This window comes from Paramormyrops kingsleyae, chromosome 24 (genome assembly GCF_048594095.1).
Source record: "Paramormyrops kingsleyae isolate MSU_618 chromosome 24, PKINGS_0.4, whole genome shotgun sequence".
In the NCBI taxonomy this organism is placed as follows: Eukaryota; Metazoa; Chordata; class Actinopteri; order Osteoglossiformes; family Mormyridae; genus Paramormyrops; species Paramormyrops kingsleyae.
Window position 1 is genome coordinate 15,059,223 of NC_132820.1, and position 27,712 is coordinate 15,086,934.

The 27,712-nt window shown below is 46.1% G+C and overlaps 1 protein-coding gene across 1 annotated transcript in view; it reads left to right on the forward strand.

The window, feature by feature from the left end:
- The window catches only part of LOC111857286 (connector enhancer of kinase suppressor of ras 2-like), a 35,115-nt gene extending 10,320 nt beyond the window's left edge, over window positions 1-24,795 (forward strand). Inside the window, exons 2-22 of the mRNA XM_023837971.2 lie at window positions 2,892-3,055; window positions 3,933-4,135; window positions 5,834-5,921; window positions 7,766-7,807; window positions 8,115-8,234; window positions 8,533-8,592; window positions 9,179-9,247; window positions 11,617-11,763; window positions 12,954-13,087; window positions 13,212-13,423; window positions 14,926-15,015; window positions 15,320-15,504; window positions 16,713-16,761; window positions 17,143-17,318; window positions 18,016-18,089; window positions 18,355-18,426; window positions 19,059-19,126; window positions 19,435-19,532; window positions 20,633-21,110; window positions 21,546-21,745; window positions 23,660-24,795. Coding sequence (XP_023693739.1) covers window positions 2,892-3,055; window positions 3,933-4,135; window positions 5,834-5,921; window positions 7,766-7,807; window positions 8,115-8,234; window positions 8,533-8,592; window positions 9,179-9,247; window positions 11,617-11,763; window positions 12,954-13,087; window positions 13,212-13,423; window positions 14,926-15,015; window positions 15,320-15,504; window positions 16,713-16,761; window positions 17,143-17,318; window positions 18,016-18,089; window positions 18,355-18,426; window positions 19,059-19,126; window positions 19,435-19,532; window positions 20,633-21,110; window positions 21,546-21,745; window positions 23,660-23,701 — 2,771 coding nt within the window. The 3' untranslated portion in view covers window positions 23,702-24,795. The remainder of the gene's footprint in view (window positions 1-2,891; window positions 3,056-3,932; window positions 4,136-5,833; window positions 5,922-7,765; window positions 7,808-8,114; window positions 8,235-8,532; window positions 8,593-9,178; window positions 9,248-11,616; window positions 11,764-12,953; window positions 13,088-13,211; window positions 13,424-14,925; window positions 15,016-15,319; window positions 15,505-16,712; window positions 16,762-17,142; window positions 17,319-18,015; window positions 18,090-18,354; window positions 18,427-19,058; window positions 19,127-19,434; window positions 19,533-20,632; window positions 21,111-21,545; window positions 21,746-23,659) is intronic.
- The last annotated feature ends 2,917 nt before the right edge of the window (window positions 24,796-27,712 follow it).

Below are 27,712 nucleotides of genomic sequence, written 5' to 3' on the forward strand. Positions count from 1 at the left end.
GTGCAGTGTTCTCGGCGTGTAACGCGATATAGCATGTGATGTTGTATGTGACCTGTGCGTGTCAGAGAGAGAGACGGAGGAGGGCAGAGCAGAGCAGAGAGATGTGTGGAGAAGAGGAGAGTAGTGAAAGATGGGAGGAGAGCAAGGACGACGTGTGGCAGGGATGTAGGAGGAGAGAGGGACTGGGGGTGTCCTTTAGCCTAAATGTCTGACACTACGTTTGTAAACTGGGCCAGCATTCTGGAGGCGCGATTACAGCACTGTGCTGCGTAGGTGAACTCACGGCACTCATTGCCCGGCCTGCTTCTCATTTGCCTCCCTCCTCTCTCCTTTACAGCCTCTGAACAGAAACACGGTGCCTGAGTAAGCGGACAATAGTCCTCTGAAAACAAAGAATAAGAGAAGATTTAAGGGCAGTGGTGACACAGAGTGGTATGAGCAGGGGGCAGTTGCTCTGGGGCGCTGCAGACAACGGCCACTGTAACAGGCTTTAGCCTCTCGGGGGCTCCATCCTTTCGCATCTCGGTCTCAGCTCCAACCCCAAATACTACTTCTATTTCTACACCAACGCCACACTAGGTCACAGCGCTGAGTGTGTGTCTTTGAGGGGGTGTGGCTGTGTGTTCTTTCTTCCCAGTCGGCCATGTCGGACTGTGACTGATGGTATTTGCACAGCTGTGTAAGAGCACTGCGAAAACTGCATTGGAGAGCTTCACCGTGGCTGAATGACTCAGGAGAGGAGTCACACGCATACACGTATAAGGCTTTGTGTGTGTCCGGCTACAGAACTTTCTCTTAAATACAAAGGTGTGAAAACACACCAGGACACAACCACAAACTCAGAAACACACCCACACACATTTTACACTATTCCAGCCAGCACAGGCTGCAAGGCTGGGGTACACCCTTCTATCACAGGACACCTATACATTTATACTAGAGATGCACCGATTTCAATTTTCTTTTAATTTTCTTTTTCCCCAAATGTGAACCTGGCAATACCAAGTTTTGCTGATTACGATTTCTAAGAATTTTCTAATTGACAGCATATACAAAAATATCAACTTTTCTTCAATGCAATATTTGATTTACATAATAAAAATAAAGATGTTAAACTTTACAATTTCCCCCAAACTGCACTACAGGATCATCTCTCACTTAAACAAGTCTCAGAATAAAGTGCTCTGTGACTGGAAACAGGTACAAATAACAATTAACTGAAAATGAGCTGCTGTACACCCAACTTTATCTGACATATTTTAGTTTACCAAACAAGAGCAAGTGCAACAGATTTAAATAACAAAACAAATACCAGTTACTTACATAATTTTCCAATATGTTTAAATTCAACAGATAACACGACATTGACCCTTTTCTCTTTTTTTGCTCATTTTAAAATAAAAAAAGTCCAAAGGTTACAAACCTCCAAATAAAACTGAAGTGTACTATTCGCTTCCAAATAATAATAGATGTAGGGTATTATTATTAATTATTAATGCCAACATCACATCGTAGCACATACAATTCTTACATCACTAGTAAGCTAGATTAAAATTAGGCTTTTTCATACCTTCATAGTGTACGGACATTATAGCCAGGGGGTTAAAATTTAGCGAAAACATTTTTACTGTCATAGGAAAAAACAATAGCTACTGTAGCTTCGCAATGTTAATGAGTATTCAATTTCAAGATTATGTAGTATATGTTTAATTTAATCAGTTTAAAGTTCACCTCCGATGTTTCACCATGTTTTCATGGTATTTCCCCCGCAGTCTACTTCAGCTTTACGTTTATTACAAATTGCAAGCTTTGTATTGTCTTCACAGTGAAGAACTTCCACGCTAACGGCATGTTAGCATGTGGCTGCAAGTGTGTACACGGCTGTGCGTATGACGTGTGGTGCATGCATAAAGTGAACCGGTTCTGTATTGGAAATATACGAGACTGACTGGCTGGTCTCCGGTTTTCTGTACTGATGTCAGATCTCTTTGTACTCTTACCCGGGTTGGTGTGCTGATGCAGGATCTGTCTGTACACTTACCGGGGTTGGTGTACTGATGCAGAGTCTGTCTGTACTCTTACTGGGTTTGGTGTATTGATGTTGAATCTCTCTCTACTCTTATCCGGGTTGGTGTACTGATATCGGATCTCTCTGTACTCTTACTGGTGTCAGTGTACTGATGGGTCTCTCTGTACTCTTGGGGTTCGTGTACTGCTACAGGGTTTCTCTGTACTCTTACTGAGTTGGTGTACTGATGCAGGGTCTGTCTATACTCTTACTGAGGTTGGTGTACTGATGCAGGGTCTCTCTGTACTCTTACTGAGTTGGTGAACTGACGTCAGATCTCTCTGTACTCTTACTGGTGTCAGTGTACTGATGTTGAATCTCTCTGTACTCTTACCGGGGGGTTTGGTGTACTGATGTCGGATCTCTCTGTACTCTTATTTGGGTTGGTGTACTGATGCAGGGTCTCTCTGTACTCTTACTGAGTTGGTGTACTGATGCAGGGTCTCTCTGTACTCTTACCGAGGTTAGTGTACTGATGCAGGATCTCTGTACTCTTACCGAGGTTGGCGTACTGATGCAGGATCTCTCTGTACTCTTACCGAGGTTGGCGTACTGATGCAGGATCTCTCTGTACTCTTACCGAGGTTGGCGTACTGATGCAGGGTCTCTCTGTACTCTTACCGAGGTTGGCGTACTGATGCAGGATCTCTCTGTACTCTTACCGAGGTTGGCGTACTGATGCAGGGTCTCTCTGTACTCTTACCGAGGTTGGCGTACTGATGCAGGGTCTCTCTGTACTCTTACCGAGGTTGGCGTACTGATGCAGGATCTCTCTGTACTCTTACCGAGGTTGGCGTACTGATGCAGGGTTTCTCTGTCTTAGGCCTGGACGACTGCCTGCAGCAGTACATTAAGAACTTTGAGCGGGAGCAGGTGGGTGGGGACCAGCTGCTGCGTATCACGCACCAGGAGTTGGAGGACCTGGGCGTGTCACGTATTGGTCATCAGGAGCTCATCTTGGAAGCTGTGGACCTGCTCTGTGCTCTGGTGAGTCAAACTGCTTGTCTGACCGACACAGGATGTGATAGCACCCTGCTCATCACATACCTGAGCTCTGCTGGTCCTACTGCCTGAGCCACTGGCTGATCACACTGGCTAATCACACTGGCTGACCACACTGGCTACAAGCCTGAACAGTGTGTCTAAAAGGAATCATTCAACATGACTAACCAAAATCATTCTGCAGTCTGGGTTAGAGAAGACAAAGATGTTTAAGGTTGCAGAAAAGACTTCCAGGGAGGTACCATGGCAGTGCTGACCTGTGAAAGTGTGAGGGACTTGGTTCTGCTGAGTTTCTTTCACCACTGGTTCCATTGCCTCCTCTTCTGGTCACTTTCCTCAGCCTAACCACTTTGCACTCATGCACAGAGTGATTTTTTACATGTTAATCCTCTCAGCTAATTTGGTTCATTCCAGTGGATAAACAAACATTGTAATCTCTTGTAATTTGATGGGTATTGCACGCCCTCCCACATGACCACCACACATTGGCTGGTTACTGCCCCCCACCAGAGTACTATTCATGGGGTCCATTCTCTTCAACACTCAGCTCTGGAGAATAACATGCTGTTAATACAATGTAGAGTGCTGTGTATCATATCACATGGTCTTCCTCAAAAATGCTTTGTCTCCCTTGTAAACATTTCCTAGGGTTCAGTCTTAATGATTAAAAGGGACTGGGGCAATCAGGTGAAACTCTGCTGCTGTGTTTGTCCCTCAGGCCTGGAAGCCGTCCCCTTAACAGCCCAAGAGTGCCTTTATATCTGTGATCATTCAGTGTGAACAAGCCTGCTAAGTATCTGATGACGTGATGAAACTGTCTTTCAGTTCATGGTGATCTAGATTCTGGATCTGTGTCTTACAGAACTACGGGCTGGAGACGGAGAACCTGAAGACGCTGTCCCACAAGCTGAATGCCTCAGCCAAGAACCTGCAGAACTTCATCACAGGCCGCCGGCGCAGTGGCCACTATGACGGGCGTAGTGCGCGCAAGCTGCCCAATGACTTCCTGACATCTGTAGTGGACCTCATCGGCGCTGCCAAAAGCCTGCTGGCCTGGCTGGACAGGTAAGGATTGTGGAGAGACGCAAAGTTCCAGCTCTGACAGCAGGTCTGTATACATGGGACGTTGGTGTGATGGCGTCTCCGGCCCCCACAGTCACTTTTCCGGACTGTATCTAGGTCACTTTTCTTTCTCACAGACTCTGACTGGAGAGGAAGATTTCAGAAGACAGGTGTCCAAAAGCCACAGACAATCACAAATGAAGCTGATATATTTAAAAGGATGGTGTATAGTTTAGCCTGAGGGTGGGGTGCGTGTAGTCTGTGAGGCTATAGTGCTGATGTTTGACAGATAAGGTCAGCTAAAAGTTAAAGATGGGAGAGTGATCCGTACTATGAGCATGCAGTGATTTGTGCAGTACAGTTATGTGTGCGTGCAGGGACGTGTGTGCATTGATGTTTGTGTGCAATGGCATGTACATGCAGTAGTGTGTGCTGTGATGTGTGCAGTGCTGTGCGCAGTGCGGTGATGGGTGCAGTGATGTGTGTATGTACTTATGTGTATGCGTGGTGATGTGTGCATCCGTGTGTGTGTGCAGTGATGTGCAGTGTGGTGTGGGGTGAAAGCATGTGCAGTGACACGTGTGTGTGTGTGTGTGTGTGTACAGTCATGTATGTGTGCAGTTACTTGTGCAGTTATGTGTATGTGCAGTTATATGTGCATTGCAGCAATATGTTTGTGTAGCGATGTGTGAGTGCCATGATGTATGCAGTGCAGTAATGTGTGTCATATGGTGATATGTGCTATGCGGTGATGTGTGGTGTGGTGATGTGCAGTGTGGTAACATTCAGGTGGCACTAACTATATTTCACTGATTTTCTTACATAATCAACATTAGCAAAAGGAGGAAAGATATAACATTCTTTCCTATATGGTCTATCAGACCTGGTCCAAGTCACCTGGCCAAGTTACATGACCACAAGGCCAGGAAGTGTGGATTTGATCTCTGAGTAACTTGGTGATATGAGGCATCTCATTAGCCTGATTGTTGGCCTAATTAAGGATCCTCCAGTAACACCTCCCGCCTACATATACTCAATGATTCTGGTGATTATTTACTTTAATTGCAACTATTAAGCAAAATGCAGTTAAGAACAAAGCTGGTTCTGTCTGTCATGTTTGTTTATGTTAGCTGGGCTTGCAAGATAAAGGAAAACAATTTAAGACAGACAGAAATGTGTCAGACAGACAGCATAGGCTGTTTACTTACAATTTTAAGGCAGGTAATGCTACAGATTGTACTTGTGCTACTGCACAGTCTCACAGATTAGACATCAGATTAGACATATTTCAATCTAAGCCTGCAGGACAGCAAAGAGTCAGCATACACACACCAAGCATAGACACACACAGACCCACACATCCAGGGATGGCCTCCATTGCACAAGCTCACACACTTGCTCATTCACTCCAGCACGAGTGCACACTGACTCATCTGTGATGTTTTTTGGGTTTAGCCATATTTTTGGCACCTGCACAGTAGATGTTTTCGCGGAAAAGCCCTCAGACTGTGCTGGACCGGGGGGCTGGGTATAGGTCTGGGGGAAGTGCCTGAAGTCCGAGATCCTGTTCTGAGGTCTGGACGGTGCAGCCTTGTGTGCATCTCACATGGCTCCCCGTGTCCCTAGTCACCATCGCAGCCGGCTGACATACTGACCTCCTGCATGTTTGGAATCTGCAAGAAGGATCTTCTGTCTCCTTAGGTCCCCCTTTGCCGCAGTGGCCGACTACTCCGTGACCCGGAACAGCGTGATACAGCTGTGCCTGGAGCTGACCACCATCGTCCAGCAGGTAAACACACTTGCAGCCGAGGCAGATCGCACCTAAAGACCTGAACAATATGCAGCAGGGCCTTAGGGAGTCCTTAGGGTTTGTAATATCAGCAATATCAGATGTATTATTAAATTTGTCATCACTGTCCTGCTCAAATCACTGTTCAGAATGCCCTTTAAGCAATTACAGAAGTGACAGAACAGTGAATAAGAGTAGAGACAATGCCGTAACAGAACAACAAGCACATGTACAGAGCAATGAGTAAGATCAATGACAGAGCAGTGAGTAAAAGCAGTGACAGTGCAATGACAGAGCAGTGAATAAGATTAGTAACAGCAATGAGTAAGAGCAATGACAGTGCAGTGAGTAAGAGCAGTAACAGATGAATGAGTATGAGCGGTGACAGCAGTGAGTAAGATCGGTGACAGCTGTGAGTAAGGTCAGTAGCAGAGCAGTGAGCAAAGCTGTGACAAAAGAGTAAAAGCAGTGACAGAGCAGTGCGGAAGAGCAATAACAGAGCCATACAGTACAGTGACATCAGTGAGTAAGATCAGTGACAGAGCTGTGAGTAAAATCAGTAACAGCAGTGACAGAGCAGTAAACGCATCTACAGAGCAGTAAGACCAGTGACAGAGCAATGAGTAAAAGCAGTGACAATGCAGTGACAGAGCAATAAAAGCAGTGACAGAGCAGTGAGTAAGAGCAGTAGCAGCAGTGAGTAAGAGCAGTGACACGGTGGTGAGGAAAATCAGTAATAGAGCTCACACACTGAGAAAGTGTGTGAGCTTGTGCAATGGACTGAGTAAGAGGAGTGATGGTGCCGTGACAAAGCAGTGAGCAAGAGCAGTGATAGAGCTGTGAGTAAAATCAGTAACAGCAGTGACAGAGCAGTAAACGCATCTACAGAGCAGTAAGACCAGTGACAGAGCAATGAGTAAAAGCAGTGACAATGCAGTGACAGAGCGATAAAAGCAGTGACCGAGCAATAGATTGAGTAAGAGGAGTGATGGTGCCGTGACAAAGCAGTGAGCAAGAGCAGTGACTTATCAGTGACAGCAGTAAGAGCAGTGACAGAGCAGTAAGCTGTGACAGAGCAGTGAGTAAGATCAATGACAGTGTGTTGACAGAGAAAGGAGTAAGACCATTGACAGAGCAGGGAGTAAAATCAGTGACAGTGCAGTCATAGAGCAGTGAGTAAGATCAGTGACAGTGTGGACAACATGGTAAAACCTATTACTTTTAGCCTGTGGAGACATTTCTTAGGTCTTCAAAATATAAACCTCAATTTAATAAAAAAAAAAAGGGTTAGGGTTAGGCTCTTTGTTAGAATCAGGGTTGAATCATGAATGCGGAGTCACCACAATGATAGGAATATATAAACTGTGTGTGTGCATATATGAGTATGTTCATGTGAGTGCGCATTAGTGTGAATCAGTATGTGAATGTGTGTGTGTGTGTATGATGGGCTCTTCCGCCAGCAGCAGTGGGTGGATGCTTGCTTTCTCCTGCTTGCTCTATCCTGCTCATGCTCTGCACTGCAGCTATTTCATTTGTCACGGAGCAGCAGGGCATCGTGGGTGACGACTGAACCCCCCTCACCCACACCTCCCACCCAACAAGACGGACGTGATCAGAACATTAACTCCTGCGGTTCTCAGGAGAGCGGGTGCTGTGGGTGACTGGTGGGAATATAGTGTCCTGTGAGGAGCTGTGAGGAGCAGTGAGGAGCTGTGAGGAGCTGGCTGCTCGAGTGTCAGTCTGACACTGAAAATATAAACGAGTGTGTTGAGTCAGAGAGCAGGGAATTATGGGTAGGAGTGAATGTGTGCCCAGTGAGCTGAATCTTTTTCTCTGTTCTGCAGGACTGCACTGTGTATGAGACCGAGAACAAGATTCTACATGTGGTGAGTTGGATCCACCTTGGAGATCCTGAATTAGATGTGTTGGATCCACTTCGGAGGTCCTGAGGAAGCACATGCATTGCTGTGATGACATAACCCTCAAACAGTCTCCCTGTATCTATCACTGCCTCATAACCAAAGGGATCATTTCACTGCAGCCTTTGTTATACGTGGCTGACTGCACCCTCTTCAGGTTGTCGGCTGCAACTGCACTAGCAAGTTAGACTGACAGAGCTGAATGACCTCACAACAGGAAGATGCACCTCTCCAATGTAAGCTGAAAGTCTGAGGTGCATGTCTATCTTCTCAGTGCAAGACACTGTCCGGAGTCTGCGACCACATCATCTCTTTATCCTCGGACCCTGTGGTCTCCCAGTCTGCCCACCTGGAGGTGGTCCACTTGTGCAACATCAAACCTGCAGAGGGATTGGTAAGATCCCTTTTTTTTATCCAAATAAATAACATGGTTCAGGTGGTATATAATGGCACGTAGAACTGGCCTGGAAGCTTTGAGACATGGTAACTCATACATAAACACGTGTACGTATACATGAACAGATGTTAGGACTGCAGGTTTGGGAATTATCAGCTCATATATATCTGTTGGAACACAGGCAGAGTCAAAAGGCCATTTTGTTTGTTAGAGCGTGACACTCTCCTGGCAGGGTCCCCCCTGTAAAGTGGGGACCCCCCCTCCCCTGGTTCTAACCCCCCTTCCTCACTCACAGGGCATGTACATCAAATCTACATACGATGGACTGCATGTCATCACAGGAACTACAGAAGGGGTACGTGTGCATTACTCATATGTTCGTGTGTACTGATATATGTGTGGCCACCTTACTGTGTGTCTGCTGGCATATAGAGTAGCCAAAGACTTTATTTGTCAATTCTGCCATATGTAGATACAGAGGATTGAAATTGCGTTTCGGGCTTACAGTGAGAGTACGAACATCAGTCACAATCAGTTGCAGTCACAGTTAGTCTTCACTGTCTCAGTCAGACATCACAGTCAGATGTCGCAGTCAGGCTTGTCAGACAGGTTTCAGTCTCAGACTTCACAGTCTCAGTCAAGGTTTACAGTTACAGTCTGACATCACAGCCAGGCTTCACAGTGACAGTCAGAAGTCACAGTCAGGCTTCATAGTCACAGACAGGCTTCAGTCAGACATCATGGCCAGGCTTCATAGTCACAGTCAGATGTCACATTCAGGCTTCACAGTCGCAGTTAGATGTCACAGTCAGACTTCACGGTCTGTCAGATGTAATATTCAGGCTTCACATTTACAGTGAGATGTTACAGTCAGACGTTACAGTCAGGCTTATGGTTCTATCTTATGGCACACAGTTGAATGTTTCCAATTCTTTGTTTAGTCCCCAGCTGATCGCTGTAAGAAGATCCATGCCGGGGATGAGGTCATCCAGGTTAACCACCAGACTGTGGTATGTTCCTAGAGTGGGTCAGTTTGATTATGCATTCCAGCATGTCACTATCGCCTCATTTCCACAAACGCATAGCTGGTGCTGGACTTTTTCCCATTCAGGAACTAGTTCCGTGCATTTCCACCACAAAAAACTGCCCCTGAGCCTCAGAATTTGGAACTGTAGCATCAACAAAACCGGATAATTCAATCCATAGCTGATATAGTTTTGTTTAATATCACTGGTGTAGGCAGTGAAACAACTTGCCATTTTATTAGTGGAATACATTTTTTTTTTTTAATTCTGTGGAAAACAAAAGATTGATTTGCTGGCCAGATTTAGTAGTCAATTATAAACATGACACAGGTTGAATAAATACTATGGCTGTTGAGTGGCAAAAAGAGGCAAACTGGAAATTCACTTGCACACACAGACTGGGGAGCTTATAAGCAGACAAAAGTGGATACAGGCAATAGTCATACTCTGAAAACCATTTTTTTTGTTTGGCAGCTTATAAAAACTTAAAATCCAAAACATAAAAATAAATACAAAAAATGGATTACACATGAACCTACATCACTACATGCATATATTTCTATCCTGTTCCATTCTTTTTTGAAACCAGTGGAAACACAGGCCGGTTCTCAAAAGGCACCAAGCAAGAATGAGCCCAGCACTGGCACCAGTACCGGCTCTCTGTTGGTGGAAATGAGGCATTTGTACGTCTTGCTGTGTGTCAGTGTTTTCACATGCCCATGATAGCATGTCTCAGTGATTATCGGTGTCAATGTCATGGTGTGGAATAGCACAGGTGGGGAAAAACGAGGGGCCAAAAGCAAATGGGGGGGTAAGAACTAACTATAAAAATATCCAACAAAGTAACAACAAGGGGGAAAAGCACAACACAGGGAGCAGAACTAGAAAAAACCCAAAGAGAGCATCAACACGCATCAACACGCATCAACACGCATCAACACGCATCAACACGCATCAACACGCCACAGAGCAACATCAGACATTCTAACATAATGACCCAATGGAGAAATGAACTAAGAGTGGAACTAAAATACAAACAGAAATCCAGGGAGAACAAGGGACAGCTGTAACTCATATGAATTAACCAATCAAAGGGAACACAGATTAACTAGAAACGGGCGGGGTGGATTGCAATTAGCTAATCACAGAACAAGGGAACTCCAAACACTGAACACTATGAAGCACTGACAGCTAACAACACTAGGAATAACTAAGAGCCAACGAACTTGCAAAAACAAACCAAAACACAGGCAGGATAAACCAAAACAGGAACACAAGGTTAAACAGATACAAGGAAAAACCAAACACTAAGGATAAAATAAAAGCCAAAAATAAACAAATGGTGAGGGAGGCCAAAGGCCAGCCTCAAACCCGTAACTAGAGGGGTGTCACTCACTCAACCCATGAGCTATTCAGGGGTCAGGGGGAGCAAGGAAAAACCCACAAGGCCCAAAGGGAAAGAGACACAAAGGACAGGGTCAGCCAGTACAGACACTGACATGTCAGTGCTGCTGTGTCTGTGGTTTTAAATGCCAGTGATAGTGTGTCTCTGTGATTATCTATGTCGGTGCTGCTGTGTCTGTGGTTTTAAATGCCAGTGATAGTGTGTCTCTGTGATTATCTATGTCGGTGCTGCGGTGTCTGTTAGTGATGCGCGGGTCGGGTATTTTTCCAACCCGCGGGTCCCGCTTTTATGAAATTATTTGGCCCACCCCAGCCCGCCCCGCAAATAAAGTGACAATTTCTTTACCCGCCCCAACCCGACCCGCGGGGTTCGCGGGTTACGAGACGACCCACGCATCACTACTGCTTGGCGCTTTCGTGACTTGTCATGTGACGTAACCTTATCAAAGAACTTAATAAAATATGAAAATAGATATTCCCAAATATTTAATAGGCTATAGGGAATTGCACGCAACATACATGGATTTTTTATTTAATTTTGTTTTTAATGACCCGCCCCAACCCGCCCCGCAAATAAAGTAACAATTTCTTTACCCGCCCCAACCCGACCCGTGGGTTACCCGCGGGGTCCGCGGGTTACGAGATGACCCGCGCATCACTAGTGTCTGTGGTTTTAAATGCCAGTGATAGTGTGTCTCTGTGATTATCTATGTCGGTGCTGCGGTGTCTGTGGTTTTAAATGCCAGTGATAGTGTGTCTCTGTGATTATCTATGTCGGTGCTGCTGTGTCTGTGGTTTTAAATGCCAGTGATAGTGTGTCTCTGTGATTATCTATGTCGGTGCTGCTGTGTCTGTGGTTTTAAATGCCAGTGATAGTGTGTCTCTGTGATTATCTGTGTCGGTGCTGCTGTGTGTCAGTACATTTGACTGAGTGTTTGCGTCTCTCATAGGTGGGCTGGCAGTTGAGAAATCTTGTGAATTCTCTGCGTGGAGATCCTAGCGGTGTGGTGCTGACGCTGAAGAAGCGCCCCCAAAGCACGCTAGGATCAGCCCCCGCCCTTTTGAAAAACATGCGCTGGAAGCCTCTCGCGCTGCAGGTAGACTGCCACACAGCCATGACTGTGTCCTGCCCACTAACTGTGCCCTCACCCCATCCAGAGGTGCCAATTTTCCTGTGCTGTGTGTTCTGGTGCCGGTAGTGAGTGTAGGGCATCCTGGGGTAATTACTAATTGCATAATTATCTGTATCTGTTCAACAACAAAATTATCTGTCTATGTCTGTATTTGAATAGAATACCAGAAGTGGAAGTCCTGTTAATTTTGAATTTTCTGACATAATTTCTGACATACAATTGGCAATGTATTTGTGCCGTAACTAGTTTTACAAACTGTCTGAACCCCCCCACTGCCATTTTAACTGTGAGACACTGAACAATCAGCCCTACTGAAAAAAAACAGCTTGACCAGCTGAACCAGTGATCAGTGATCATCGACCAATTTATTTATGATAGTTGACAAGCTTAAGGTATGTTTTCACTTGACGGCTTGATGGTTTAGCTGGTCATATCCGCTTATGATGGTCATTCTACTGTAACTGGTTTAGCTGGTCGTACCAGCATGACCAACTGCTCAGGGTGAAACTGCAAAAAAAAAGTTTTATAAATTGAAAGATTCTGCCCTGCACTAGAAATAGAAACTATTTACAGTAAAGATATATACAAAAACATCCTTCAGTTCAAGGGAATAATCGTAAATTCCAGTGATTTTGTTGATGTTAATGTTACTGCGGTTCACCAGGGAAACATGAATTACTGCTGTACAACAGTAATAATGTAACAGAATTACAAAGTAGAACATCATGGAAGGAATTAACAAATATAGCTAAAAATGATGAGTGATATACTGGTTTAAGGGTTTGGGTTTGTATAGGGGTCTGAAAGAAATCTGCACATGACACAAGGTTCCCTGAATGACAGCTGGGAAAGGTCAGCTCCCAGAATATACCAACCTTTTTAAAATAATTTATAGTAAATGAATGGATTAGTTAGTGAAACCAAAGTCCTGTATTCCAAATAGAATGGGTGTTTATATCTTGTGCCCATCCACAATGATATGAATTGATCTGAAGAAACATAGATATGTTAGTCATAGACTTTCTTGAGCAATAATATGAAACTTTAGGTAGAAAAAATATCTTTTGCGATGCATTATCTGGGCATTTCCAAAAGCTGAATTCGTATTTGGGTGAACCCCTAGTAATTATCCAGTGACCGTTCTGCTTTCACAGCCGCTTGCCCCATCCAGCCCCACCAGTAGTGTGGCCACATCCTCCAGCACCATCAGCACCCCCTCCAGGCGCAACAGCTCCGCCCTACAGGACCTCTTCATCCCACCCCCCCCTGCGGAACCCTATACCCCCAGGTGCCTGAGCACACCAATATACTCAGCTGATAAGCCTACATATCCTCTCATGGACCTATGCTGTATGTGTTTGGGTTTTACTCTGCCCTTGTTTACCTTTGGGATGCTCTTTCCCTTACCATAGAGATGAGCAGGGTAACCTGTCCGGGGATGACCTGTCCCGTCACCATGGGGGTGTCCCTGTTGTCAAAGGCTCAGAGTCCCCCAACTCCTTCCTGGACCAGGAGCAGCACAAGCGCTTTCCGGTGGGGGAGCAGGAGGCTGTGCTCTACTGCTACGAGTATGACAAGGGCCGGGGGACCCCACCCGGGCGCCGGGATGGCACGCCCACCTACGGTACGCCTGACCTCTGACCCCTGCGCCTCTTTGTTAGAGCTCACATACGGTGCTGCTACAAGGCGGGAAACCCACCGAAAGGCGTGAAGAGAGAAGCACACATTCTGTGTGTATCCCCGAGTCTGCTAACCGAATGCATCAGCCGAATGCTCAGCTCAGGGCGGGAGGGCCTGGCGAGTCCCAGTGACACTGGATATCATGGTCTTCCCCTCCTGTCACTAGGCGCGTTCACACCACCAGAACTATTTTTTGGAAACAGGACATTTTTCTGGAACCATAGAACTTAGTCATGTTCATACCGCAGGAACTTGGCCCCATTATAGTTCCTCGAAGGCAATTCCAGAATCGTTCTTCAGTACCTACTCCAGACTTTTTGTTTGAACACAAACTACTAGGGAGGTGCTTACAGTAATAGCTTGCTGATTGGTTGGCGCTTACAGTGATAGCTGGCTGATTGGTTGGCGCTTACAGCAATAGCTTGCTAATTAGCTGACCACAAGCACCGGTGCTAACTTACAGTTAAGGTACATGGAAGTGCAGAAAAGGAGATGAAGTGGAGCAAAGATTGAGCAAATGGTATTGTTTGTAGTTACATGTAATTCAAGATTCAAGATTCTTTAATTGTCAGGTACATAGTTATACAAAGTACAACACGTAGTGAAATGCATCCTGAACCGCTCTTTTGTAGACTGTGCAAGTTGCTAAAGTGATAAAGTGCAAAAGTGCCGAAAGCAAGCTAAAAATACAAGCAGAGGAGTACGTTCAAAATGAACGTAACCAGACATAAAAGTGACTAGTGTAGCAGTGCGGATATGGTGAGGGGTACAAAGCACAATGTACATCAGGGTGTGAGGTGCAATGGCACGTCCAGGTTCAGAAACCTTATGGTCTGGGGGTAGAAACTCCTCCTAAGCCTCTCAGTCCTGGCCATGATGCTCCTGAGTCTCTTTCCTGATTTCAGAGATTGAAACAGGCTGTTGTTGGGTTGGGCTGTCTCCTTTATGATTCTGAAGGTCCTGCTCCTACATCTCTTGATGTAAATGTCCTGAAGAGATGGAAGGACCTCCTTTTGTTAATGCATCCATTGCTTATGTCTCCATATTCTGCATCGGAAAAATTGATCGTTCACCAATATACTTTTGTGCTGGCGGTGAAAATAGCCAGTGCTTATTAGCAGAAAAGCGGTAATAGTAAGAGACACACGAAAGAGGTCAGGAGCTACAAAAGTACCAGGTCGAGACAGCCCAGGGACTTGTAATCCGGGACTAGGTTCTGGAACTTCGGTGTGGTCTCCCATGTGACTGCAGATTATCCTGGTCTTCCAGCACAAAGCAGGATACACCCAGCACTGTTCCGAGGCCCGAGTGATTGGTACCTTGAGGGCCACCCGGCCAGCCTCTTCAGAGTCTGCGTGTTTTCTGGCGTTAGCGTTAGGGTTAGCGTTAGGGTGCTCAGATGTTCATTCCTCTGTGTGTGCGGGTGGCTGTGTGGGTCCTCTTCAGGAAGGCTGCGGCCGATCTCCATGCCCGTGGAGTACAACTGGGTGGTGGATTACGAGGATCCAGCCAAGCTGAAGAGAGACAGCAAGAGAGGTATGTGGAGGAGGAGGAGGCGGAGGAGGAGGAGATGAGTCACACATGCAGAACCTCACCTAGTTCATCCAAAACTTCATCTTCCCACATTTTCCTACACCCTCATATCCCATTCCTACTCTTCTTCTCTTCCTGTCTTTCTATTCTAATTGTGCCATGGAAACTTCCGCAGTCAGCATGCTAGTACTGTCCCAGAGCTCGCAGTGGTTACTGTGCTGAAAGCCCTCGTATGACTCGCGTCACCGTGGCTTCCATCTTGAGCTTCGTGCTGATGCTGTTTCCTGTCCCATCTACTTCCTGTCAGAGAGCTCTCTGCTGCGGTACGTGAGCGAGGACGTAGCCCCTCCGGAGGAGTACCTGACCAGCCGCAGCAGCAGGAGGAGCAGGAGGAAGGGAGACAAGGAGGGCCAGGTGCCCACGCTGCAGATGGAGGTGATGCGGCAGGAGTCTATGTCAACGCCCATCTCTGACTCCAGCTCCCTCTACCATGTGAGTCCTCCCTCTCTCTGACGTCTCCTCCTTCTGCCATGTTGGTGTTATGCGTATTTGGGATGTAGCAGCATGTGTGTGGGATTAGCGTATGAGCTGGGGAAGATCTAGACACACACTCGCTCTCTCACACACACTCAAACACAGACACGCTCTCACACACATACAGTCAACCAGACAGACAGACACACGGTTTACACAGTAACCCTAGTTCTATCTACGATAGCCTTAACTCCTACCTACTGTGTCTGTAATTATATCGTTGTGGGGACTCTTCATTCATTTCTATGGGGAATACATGACGACCTTAACCCCTACCCAGCTCTAACCTTAACCATATGTATCCAAACAAAATATGAAGCATTTTTAGTTTCTTGATTGCAATTGATCTTTGTTGGTACCTGAAAAATGGTCCCCTCAATGTCAAAATAATGTTTTTTTTATCACTTTGTGGGGGACATTTGGTCTCCACAATGTAATATAAACATAATATACACAGACACACACAGAGTCATGCACACTGACACACATACAGTCACACTCGCGTTCACACGCTCATTTACGTACACACAGAAACATATACTCACACACTTGCACACTCGTACAATCACACACACACTTTCACACAAGCACAGTTTGGCTGGTGCTATGTGCCATGTCATGGTGACAGATGGCACCGCGTCTGCTCTCCCACCAGGCTGCAGAGCCCCCTGAGATGGGGGCTCTAGAGGACACAGAGTAACCCCATCCATTGACACTGTGCAGAATGTGCTGTGTTGTTCTCCCTGCCCCCCCCCCCCCTTGTTTGGGTCAAAGGTCTGTCAAGGCCTGTAAGTTCCCCAGCCCGTTACGGGCTTCGGGGGGTGTGGGGGATCAGGGCCATAGACCTCCTCTTGCTGGAAATTCACTGCTGAAACACGACGTATGTGACACGTAACTGTGACTCAGCTGCAGAAACAGATCATCTGAGTATGGAGACTCTCTAGTGCATTGCTGGAGCAGACGGGCGCAGTACAGGTTTGAGGTCACATTTAATAAGCGGCGTCTGTCTGGGCTGCAAGCCTCGCAGACGACCATCCAGCTAACCGAGCAGCGCCGCTAGCGGAGCTTAGCTCTCCGACCAGCCATCTTTCATGGGTCTACAGTCAGTGCCACGGACAGGGAGGTCGCTCATGTGTTCACAATCGTCCCTTTCAAATGTTTTACAGACCTTCCAACCCTCATCGCTGCTGTCCAAGTCCAAGAAGAAGAAAGCAGGTGATGAGTGACCTTCTTCTGTCTTTATTATCATCCTTATTGGCTTGTGTCCTCCTGTATCCTGTGCGTTAATCTCTAGCTGTTCTGGTCTAAAGGTTGATTTTTCCCTAAGCTCATCCATCCTTTGAGAGTTATTCTCAGTGAAGATCCCTGCGCTGCTTCCTCCACATGTTGCTCTGAGTAGATGGTCTCGTCTATGACAGGTTCACTGTGAGCCCACCCCCCCTTCTAGCCTAAACCCTAACCTCCAATCACCATGAGCCCCCTTTTTGACCTCTACCCCCCCCCCCCCCACACACACACACACACACACAAGCCCTCCTGGAATCGCCCCCCACGTGACCTCGACTCTAACCCTCCTCCCACTCCGTGATCCCCCAGTGATCCCCCTGCCCACCATCAGCAAGCGCCGTGTGTCCTGCCGGGATCTGGGCCAGGCCGACTGCGAGGGCTGGCTCTGGAAGAAGAGGGACGCCAAGAGCTACTTCTCCCAAAAGTGGAAGAAGTACTGGTTTGTGCTGAAGGAGTCCTGCCTCTACTGGTATATGGACGAGGAGGTGAGGGGTTCTGTGGCTGCTTCCAGCTTGTCTACTCACGTCGGTCCCAAATTAGGAAAAACCGTCATAATATATGATATTACTGTGGGGTAGCAATCAGGTTGCAATGCTGTAAAGTGAACACCTTTTAAAACATGCATATGCAACTGCAATTAACACAGCACTCATTTTCACCGGATAACCACATTCTTCCCCTCATCTGAGCTTTCCGTACGCCTCTGTGTAACCCTTTTCTATGCACATTCCTGGTTGATTCTGTCATTCTAAGTCAGACTTAAGAGTCTCTATGGTAAATCAATAAATATTCATGAGGTCTGACCCTTCTTTGACAATGAAACGTCACAGTAGAGTTAAAGAGATAAAGAGCAGCTTTTGCTTAAACGTCCTCTGGCACCAAGAACTGAAAAGGGTTCTGTCAGAGAGGGTCAGGTTGGTGGGGGGGTGGGGGGGGGGTATGTGAGTATGATAATAGCAGAGATGAATCAGGCAAATGCGGGAACAGGGACAGCAGGGTTATTGGCTGAGAAGGAGCCATCAGTGGGCTGCAGGTGGATTTGCATACTGATTCACCTAAAATAAATTTTATCGCAGTAACAGAACAGAGCGCATTAGGGTCAGAGATCAGGTGTTAGGACGTACTTTCTGGAGAACCGCTATGGAGCATGAACTCGGAAGAGCTCCCGTCTTCCTCTCCCAGGACGAGAAGGCAGAAGGATTCATGAGCCTGCCGGAGTTCCACATCGACCGTGCCAGTGAATGCCGGAGGAAGTAGTGAGTGCTGGTGCAAATGCACTGCAGTCGTGTCTAATGTTCGTCTGTATAACGTGTGCAAATGCACTGCAGCCGTGTCTAATGTTCGTCTGTATAACGTGTGCGTGTAACATTTGTGTGCTTGATATTAGTGTTTGACGTTTCTGTGTGTGACATCAGTGTGTGTAGCCTTTGTGTGTGTGTCATGTCTGTGTATACAATGGATGTGTGAGTAGCGTTTCTGTGTAATATCTGAGTGTAATATTTCTGCCTCTCTGTCTTTCAGTGCTTTCAAAGCTTGTCATCCAAAGATAAAAAGTTTCTACTTTGCAGCTGATAGCGTGGATGATATGAACAGGTGAGAACAGAGAGTATAAAGACAGACAGAGAGTTGTAAACACGGATGTGCATAAACAGAAACGGGAATAAACTTGTACAGACAGGTATAAACACAGACGGATATAAAAAATATACAGGTATAAACGCAGACAGGTGTAGAAATGTACTGTTAAAACACAAGTATGAACACTGACAGACAGGTATTTCACATATATAGATATCAACACAGATGGGTATAGAAATGTACTGTCATAAACGCAAACCAGTATAAACACTGACAGACAGGTTAAAGCACAAACAAAGGGATATGAACACAAACAGATGGGTATAAACACGAACAGGTATAGCCGTAGACAGGTATAAACACAGACTGATAAACACAAACAGGCATAAATTCAGACAGACAGGTATAAACAAAGGGGGGGTATTGGAACTGCTGGGGATAGGGGACATCTACTCCCCAAGTATTTAATTTGGCTTTGTTCATCTACCCAATACATACTTTTGTATTTAATTTATTAATATCAAACTCTCTCCTATGCCTTTGTAAATGGAGGCAGGTATAAACACAGAGGGGTTCAGATGCCTGCACAATTGGCTCTTCCTGGAGGTAAATATCCATGTTGACTGGCTGCTTCTTTTTCATCGCAGGTGGCTGAGCCGACTAAATATGGCTACCACGGGCTATGCGGAGCAGGAGAGAGTCAGACAGGAGCAAGGTGAGAGCTGGACGTCAGCGGCAATAGTCGAGCTACCTGCCTGGGCTTCAGACTCTCATAATCACCCAGCTCCCTCTCTTCAGTCTGTAGTTACCAGTAACTCATCTCCAGTACAGCACTACATTTTAATGTGATCAGCCACAAAGAGCTTCCCTCCATTTTTGCTGTTTCTAATTGGTTAATGGATGATGACCCTATCTGTGGGCCGAGAGGAGGTTACTGATCAGCGTGAGCTGTGGATGGAAATGGATTGGCCACCGCCCTTATGCCTCCAGACATTGTGGCATCACCACATCACTGTGTTGCAGATTACTGGAGTGAGAGCGACCATGAGGACGACACGCCGTCAACGCCGAAACAGGACAGCCCTCCGCCACCTTACGACACCTACCCCCACCCTTCATCAGTAAGCCTGTCAGCAAACTGTCCCAAAACCGCCCTGACACCCTACTGAGCAGAAGAGGGTGCCCCAAAACCACCCTGACACCCTACTGAGCAAAAGAGGGTGCCCCAAAATCGCCCTGACACCCTACTGAGTAAAAGAGGGTGCCCCAAAACCGCCCTGACACCCTACTGAGCAGAAGAGGGTGCCCCAAAACCGCCCTGACACCCTACTGAGCAGAAGAGGGTGCCCCAAAACCGCCCTGACACCCTACTGAGCAGAAGAGGGTGCCCCAAAATCGCCCTGACACCCTACTGAGTAAAAGAGGGTGCCCCAAAACCGCCCTGACACCCTACTGAGCAGAAGAGGGTGCCCCAAAACCGCCCTGACACCCTACTGAGCAGAAGAGGGTGCCCCAAAACCGCCCTGACACCCTACTGAGCAGAAGAGGGTGCCCCAAATTCGCCCTGACACCCTACTGAGCAGAAGAGGGTGCCCCAAATTCGCCCTGACACCCTACTGAGCAAAAGAGGGTGTCCCAATACCATTCAGACACCTCACTAAACAGTAGAAGGTATCCCAAAACCACTCTAAAACCCTACTGAGAAGAGTGTCCCAATACAATTCTGATACCTCCCTGAGCAGAAGAGGGTGTCCTGATACCACCCTGACACCTCACAGTGTATTTTAGAAACTACTTAAGCAGTTGGGCTGCATATGAATGAGCCTAAGTATTACTGGTGTACTTTACTGAACAACTTACAGTTATGAAGAGCCTGGTTGGATGTGTTATTTCTTCATGAGGCGACCAGCCCTTGGTGCACAGGGACATATGTAGTCACAGTCTGCAAGGCCCCAGGCTCCTGTAACTCTCAGTGCTTCTCATTCTTTGAACATGTGTGGATCATTTGCCGCTTGGGCGAATTTGCCGGCCCTCCAGCTGCTCGTTGTAACCTGCAAAGGCAGCGTGATGTTATTTATTATGAAGCAGAGACTGTAATTAACCCACAAAGTATTGGGACACACAGTGCAGCAGGGCCCTCCTCTGGCTAAAATGTGAATTTATTAAGGTCAGGCTGTGTCCAGCTGTGTGTGGCCCACATTTACCTTTGCTCTCTCCTCAGATGAGTTCCTCCAGCCCTTACCTCGAGCCCCGGCACAGCCGCCTGTCATCCACAGAGACCTCGCAGTCACGCTCCTCCCATGAGGAGTTCCGCTCTGACCCATCAGGGGGCAGCAGCGGGGTGTCACCCGCACGTCCATCATCCAGCCAACGGCGCTCATGGCAAGACCTGATTGAGACACCCCTGACCAGCACCGGGCTGCACTACCTGCAGACGTTGCCTCTGGAGGATGTGACACATGGTGAACCGGGCAATAGGGTGTCGCCTGAAGGGCGGCGCCAGTCCACACTCCCCGCGCAACGCAGCCTGCTTCAGGACCACTATGGGCCTGTCTGCGTGACGGAGGCGGAGCATCTGCTCAGTGTGCCAGGGGCGGGCCACAAACCCCGCAGCTACACCCTGCCCCGTGACGGGGGTCTCCACGCGCTCTTCAGTCTGAGCACGAATGCAGAGCACAGGGACATGCAGCAGCACATGGGTGAGCCGGGGAGGGTTCTGCTAGGTGGATGGTGTGGGGTGGACATGACAGAGTGGTTATTATGGGACAGCTAATACAGAGCAGTCTGTATGGGATGGTTAATACAGAACAGTCAGTGTCAGGCAGCCAGAAAGGGTGGTCGCTATGGGAGGGAAATACAGGCCAGTCAGTACCAGGCGGTCAGTAAGAAATGGTCAGTATGGGACAGTTAATACTGAGTGGTCACTATGGGATAGTCAGTACATGGTGGTCAGTATGGGACGTTTAATACTGGACAGTCAGTACCAGGTGGTCACTATGGGACAGTAAATACAGGATGGTCAGTACCAGGTGGTCAGTATAAGGCAGTCACTATCAGGATGGGATGGTCAATATGGGGCAGAATCAGGCCTTTGAAATGGAAAGACTAAATGCTGCTGCTCTGGTACCTTTCAGATGGTGAGCGGGAGGTTGGGCAGAGAGCAGACTCCATGAGGGACCTGTACCCCGCCCTGGAGCGGGTCAGTGTTTCGCCCCTTGGGGAGCCCCGGCGTTCCACCCGCCTGGAGTATAAGCGTTCCTTCGTCCGACGCGGCAACGACGCCCTACTGAACGACAAGCTGCACAGGCTACACATCCTGCAAAGCACGCTCAAGGTGGGGCTCCATCTGCCTGTCTGTGTGCCTGTGTGTCTGTCCGTCTGTCTGTATCTGCCTGTCTGTCTGTCTGTCAGTTTGTATCTGCCTGTCTCTATATCTCTGTGTGTCTGTCTGTCTGTCTGTATCTGCCTGTCTGTCTGTCAGTTTGTATCTATCTGTCTCTATGTCTCTGTGTGTCTGTCCGTCTGTCTGTATCTGCCTGTCTGTCTGTCTGTCAGTTTGTATCTGCCTGTCTCTATGTCTCTGTGTGTCTGTCCGTCTGTCTGTATCTGCCTGTCTGTCAGTTTGTATCTGCCTGTCTCTATGTCTCTGTGTGTCTGTCCGTCTGTCTGTATCTGCCTGTCTGTCTGTCGGTCTCTATGACTGTCTGTCTATATATTGTTGGATTCTTTGGGGTTCTATATAGTTGAATTGTGTTTGTGTAATGTGCTTTGTTTCATTTGTACCTCTAAGTGATTTTTTCCAGAGGTGGTAATTATTTAATAATTTAGACTGAACAGCACCAGGACAGAAAGTGGCTCAACACTGACACTCTGTGGCCACTTAACCATAGGGCTGAATTATCAATAGGATGAGGATCATTTCATTTGATACTGATGTTGTTGCATTTTGTCACTGGATAATCAGTATTGTATTTGGATTATTGTTGAACATATACACACACTAGTGGTCTGTCAGTCCTTTTAAGTGTTTCCTGCCCATCACCTGGTTGGATGATCATTTGAAGCAAAAATGCGTGTGTGTGTGTATGTGTTGGGGGGAGGGGTCTCATTTGTGTATATATTACATTGTAAGGACCAAATGTCCCCACACTGTGATTAAAAAATGTTATTTCGATATTGTGAGGACCATTTTTTTGGTCCCCACAAGGGGAAATGGAATTTTATTAAAATCTGTCACTGCAATCAACAAACTAAAATGACAAAATTCTTTGGGTTGGGTAGGGGTTAAGGTTGTCATTGCTGGGATTATGGTTTTTCCCTTGGAAATGAATGGACGGTCCCCACAAAGATATCGATGTGTGTGGGTTTGTATTTTATTTGGTCTGCACAATGTGGAAAAACCTGTTACTTGTGGGGACACTTTTCGGGTTCTCACATTACAAGCCTCAATTTTATACAAATCTGTGAATGCAATCAAAAAACTAAAATAGCCAAAAGTCTTGTATTTTGTTTAGTTATTTATTAATTACAATCGGAGATAGGGGTTAGGGTTATAATAGTTAGGATTATTGTTATGCCCATATAAATTAATGGAGAGTTCCCACTATAATAGGAACATATGACCAAATATCCCCACAATGCAATAAAAAACTGTTATTTTGATGTTGTGGGGACCACTTTTTTGGTCCCCACAAGGGGAAACATAGTTTTATAAAAATCTGTGACAGTAATCAAAAAAATAAAAATGCCAAAAGTCTTGTATTTTGTTTTGTTTGTTTGGTTAAGGTTAGGGCTGGGTAGGGGTTAAGGTCCTCATGTTGGTATAAGGCAGGGGTGGGGAGCCTGTTCCATGGAGGGCCGGTGTGGAAGCGGGTTTTTGGGATGACCTCTCAATCAACCAATAACAGTGGGTCCCCAGGACTGGAGTTGAGAACCACTGCTTTATTATTGGCTGATTGAGAGGTCATCCCAAAAACCCCCTTCCACACCAGCCCTCCATGGAACAGGTTCCCCACCCCTGGTATAAGGGATTTGCTCATAGAAATGAATATTTGGTCCCCACAAAGATATGAGTGTAATCCTGTGTGTGTGTGTTCTGTTGTCTTATCATGGTCACATTCTGAGTCCATGTTTGCAGTTCTGTTTATATGTATATTAACAAGCATGTTTTTGCATTCCTGTACCTCTGTAAGATATACCTGTCTCTCTGTGTGCCCACATCAATGCGTGTGCTCTCTCCTCTGTCCAGGATGTCCAGGTCCAAGACACAAAGCCTCCATCAGGATATTGACACCTTACTGCCCCCCACTCCACCCCCCACAGTAAGCACTACCCTACCTCCATGTGCTCTTTCTGTCTCCAGAAGGATTGCAAGAACTGTGCTGGGTTTCCAGCTAAAAGACGCCCCCTGTAGGATGGACGACATCCCCACCATAGCATTACGTATGTTTCTGGTCTGAAATCTTCTGGCAGAGAGTGCAAAGAGCCAAGATGAGCTTTGGCTAACAGCAGCTACGCTAGAAATGGCTTCCTCTGCTGCCCTTTGGTTACGAATGTGATGCTGTGAACGAACCGGGAGGGCAGACCACCGTTTGTGACGGTTTACAGGAGGAGGCGGCCAAAATCTCCAGGCAAGTGGGCCAGAAGAGTTTTTGTTGTTTCGTAATCAAGGTTTTATTGGGTTTCAAAGGACAGTGCCAGATACACAAGCTTCTCTTCTGACCTTCCCGTGTGACCTCGGACTCCAGTGGTCAGATCCCAGAGGTTCCTGCAAGACTCTCTTCATGCATCGCATACGATGATTCTGTTACTGTGCATGGCTTCCTTTTCTGTACATGTCTGCAACACAAAGGTGTACACATGTAAATACAGACGTACTTATGGAGAGAGAGGGAGAGAGAGAAAGAAAGAGAAACAGAGAGAGTGTGGCGGCTCTAATTTTGGCTGCAATGCTGTGCAATCAGTGTGTTTTAAGCCAGTCTGTATCAAATCATTCTCAGTGTTGCTGCTTTCTGATTGGCGTGTGTCAACCCTTGTGCTTTAACTATTCTGGCTTGACGTTCCTACACTCTGAACACTCCTCATTCTGAAGAGGTTGTTGCCTGGCAATAATTAACCTATAGTGATAATGAGTTGATTTGTTAGATACGATAACAGGATCTATTTTTGTATGCATCATGTTTACCTGAATGTTGATGGTGGTTTTGTATAATAAGTGGTGTTACTTGTGGCTGCGAGTGTGACTGCTAAATGACTTTGTATAAGATATTTTGACATGTTTGGACTGTACTGTAAACACAACAGGATTATTCAGTGTTTTTTTCCCCGTATCATAATGGAATCCCAGCGCACTTTTATGAATAAACTGTTTAATGTTTAAAAGGCTTCATGACTAAAATGATTTTTGTTGAAAACAAAAAAAAAACAAAAAGGCCACGTTCTCAAGTGTACAACAGTCAAGCGACGTAGATCAGCTCAGTCCGAGACCTGACTGAAGAGAGGGTGGAGATGTGGGAAAGAACCATATCCCCATTTCATGATTTTGATTATCACCATTTAAAAAATCTCTCAACAAATAATCGAATTAATTTCCTCCCTTATCGACACAATATTCTTAACAAATAGTGCTTTTCGACTGGCATACAGCAGGCAATGTGTACCACAAAAAGAGACTAGTTACAGTACAGTTTTCCACTGCAGAAGGGTTGGCTCAGTAAAGGCGTTGTCGGGTGTGGAGAGAGACAGTGACGTAAAACGTTTATTTACTATTCACATGGCGTACATTATGATTTACTATGTGCAAATTGTTTTCTTTTTTTGCTGTTGTTTTTCACTGTACTGATTTCTGCTAGCTCGTCTGTGAGAATCGCTGTGTTATGTTAGCATCAAACACTATTGGAAGTAATATTTGTTCATATAAATTTGCATGACGAATCCATTCTCTTCTTTAAGCAGGAGGCTGGAGATTTTCAAGTTTCAAGGCATCAATACAAAACTACTGCTAATATATATCATATGCCATTCTTTTCTTCAGATAATTCATGCTGATCGGCGCAGATCACTGGTATCTGTGTGTTTTCAACCAATCAGATGATGATGACGCAACCAGCTTGGTTTGGTCATACTTTTGGTCCTGCTCAGAACGGATAAGGCTCGGTTCCTGGTGCCAGTGGAAAAGCACCAAAAGATAGCGATATATTTACATGAATATCACAGCGCAGATGTAGGTGTGAATATTTATAGGTCAAAAATGTCAGTATGGACTAAGGAAATCTCAAAGCTAAAAATACTCCACGGTTCATTCCAAGCTCGAGATGCCACAAGAAAATGCAGCCCAAGAAAAACTTAACTGTCTGTTCCAACAGGAACCAGGCACACACATCTGACAAGGAAAGAGAAAAGAAAATAACTAATAGTGACCTTCAACACACCCTGTTTCTGAAAAGGATTTTATCACCATGGAAACAGTTGTCACAGAGCGAAAACATGCTTGGAATTATTCTTCTTAAAACAAAAAAGGATGTGAGTCTCCTTCTCCTTGAGGTTGCATGGTGGTGATACAATTCGAAAGAGAAACATAATCAAATACTGGACCTTCACAAAGCTCTGTAAGAATAACATTCAGAATGAAGCAATGAGCTGCTCTTTACTCACCCTCCCTATACCGTAATTCCAGAATGAAATGTACAAATGGTCAAATAGAGTTCCGGGAAAAGTCATGGCTAATGCCGTAGTTTCCTAGTATTTTGCTGGACCTATTGCAGATAATAGCAAACCATTCACAGACCCCATATACAACATGATGAGTTGGGGTGGGGGGGGGGAGTGGGCAGTTGCTAGGTCAAAAAATTGCAATTAACTGACAAGACCAGCATTGCACATGTACTGTGCTGGAACTTTGCATCTCTGCATTGTTAATACCGTATAGGTGTACAAAATAATAGGTGATGTGTGCAATAGGTGCATATGTGCATTAACACATAAGGTAAGCAAGATGCAGTTTTCACCCCCCCATGAGCAAACATCAAACTCTATTCACGTATATTACGCAGTTAGGCATTACAAACATTACATTCAGTAGTAATAAGTACATCATACATTATTATACAGTATTGTAGTCTCTGTCAGATGAAATGTATTTTTTTAGAGCAATGAAAAAATATCACGGATGAAGGAACAATGAAAAAAACTTTGATTTTCAGAGACTACTGTGATGAAATAAGAGTAAAGTGTGACGTCAGTGTGCCTATTAAAGGTCACACCACGTGAATAACGCTTCTTCCACTGCACGGAATGTGACACAGAAGCAAAGCATGCTTCTCTGGTATGTTCAGTCTGTCATGCATTCAGGCGTTACACTCTTCGTGGTCCCCATAGGAATGCATTTCAGAGGTTCTGCCTGGGACAGAGGGCAGGGGATCTGCACGTTTGGGACAGTGACAAAGATGTGGGACAGATGTCACTAGAGCCGAGGGGACACGAACTTGGCACAGGTGACACAGGTGGCCTTCTGCCAGAGCACACTAACAGCAAGAATGAAAGCTCTGACATCATCAGTGTACCGTGCCGGGGGACCCGACCAACTGTGGAGCCTCAGGGACTCTGATGTGACAGCAGATTGGTTTGGGGACATCTGAAGACACACAGATCCGCAGGCTGGTGACTCCATAGTATGGTATGTGACTAGTCACCGGGAGCCTGTCTGCTTGTGTGGAGTTCCTATGCTGTTCAGCTCTCTGATGGGATCACTAGGCCAGAAAAGATGCATTTTAAAACATATCACTACCCTTACTCTGTGTGTGTGTGTGTGTGGCAACTCCACCAGACTTCTGGAACGAATTAAGTTCGTGTTACAAGGTACCACTGTATATGAGTAAAATATCCAGAGGTTTAGATGGTTTTAAATAATATGTAATCTTAGATAGCAGCACCTTATTAGAAACCTCTGATTAGACGTTTATATAGGTATTGTGACTGTGTTTATATCGTTGTGTGTGCTGATATGTGCCTATGCTTATATCCGACGTGTTTAACGTTTGTTGTTGTAATTATCATTTTTTGAGTATAAGTAAGGACAAACAGCCGCGCGTTTCGCGTGTGTGCACATTGATTGCGCTTTTCTGAGATGCTGCTTCGTTTGACGTGAAGCGTGCACGTCAGCCAGCACAATAGCGGGAGTGGCGCTTCAAACGTCTGTCTTGATTGTGTGACTAAAGCTACTTCAGTTTCCGCCGGAGAGCCGCCTGAGTCGAGTTCGTTTGTCGTCTGCGTATTTCCATTAAAACCCCTCAGGCTCGGAGTG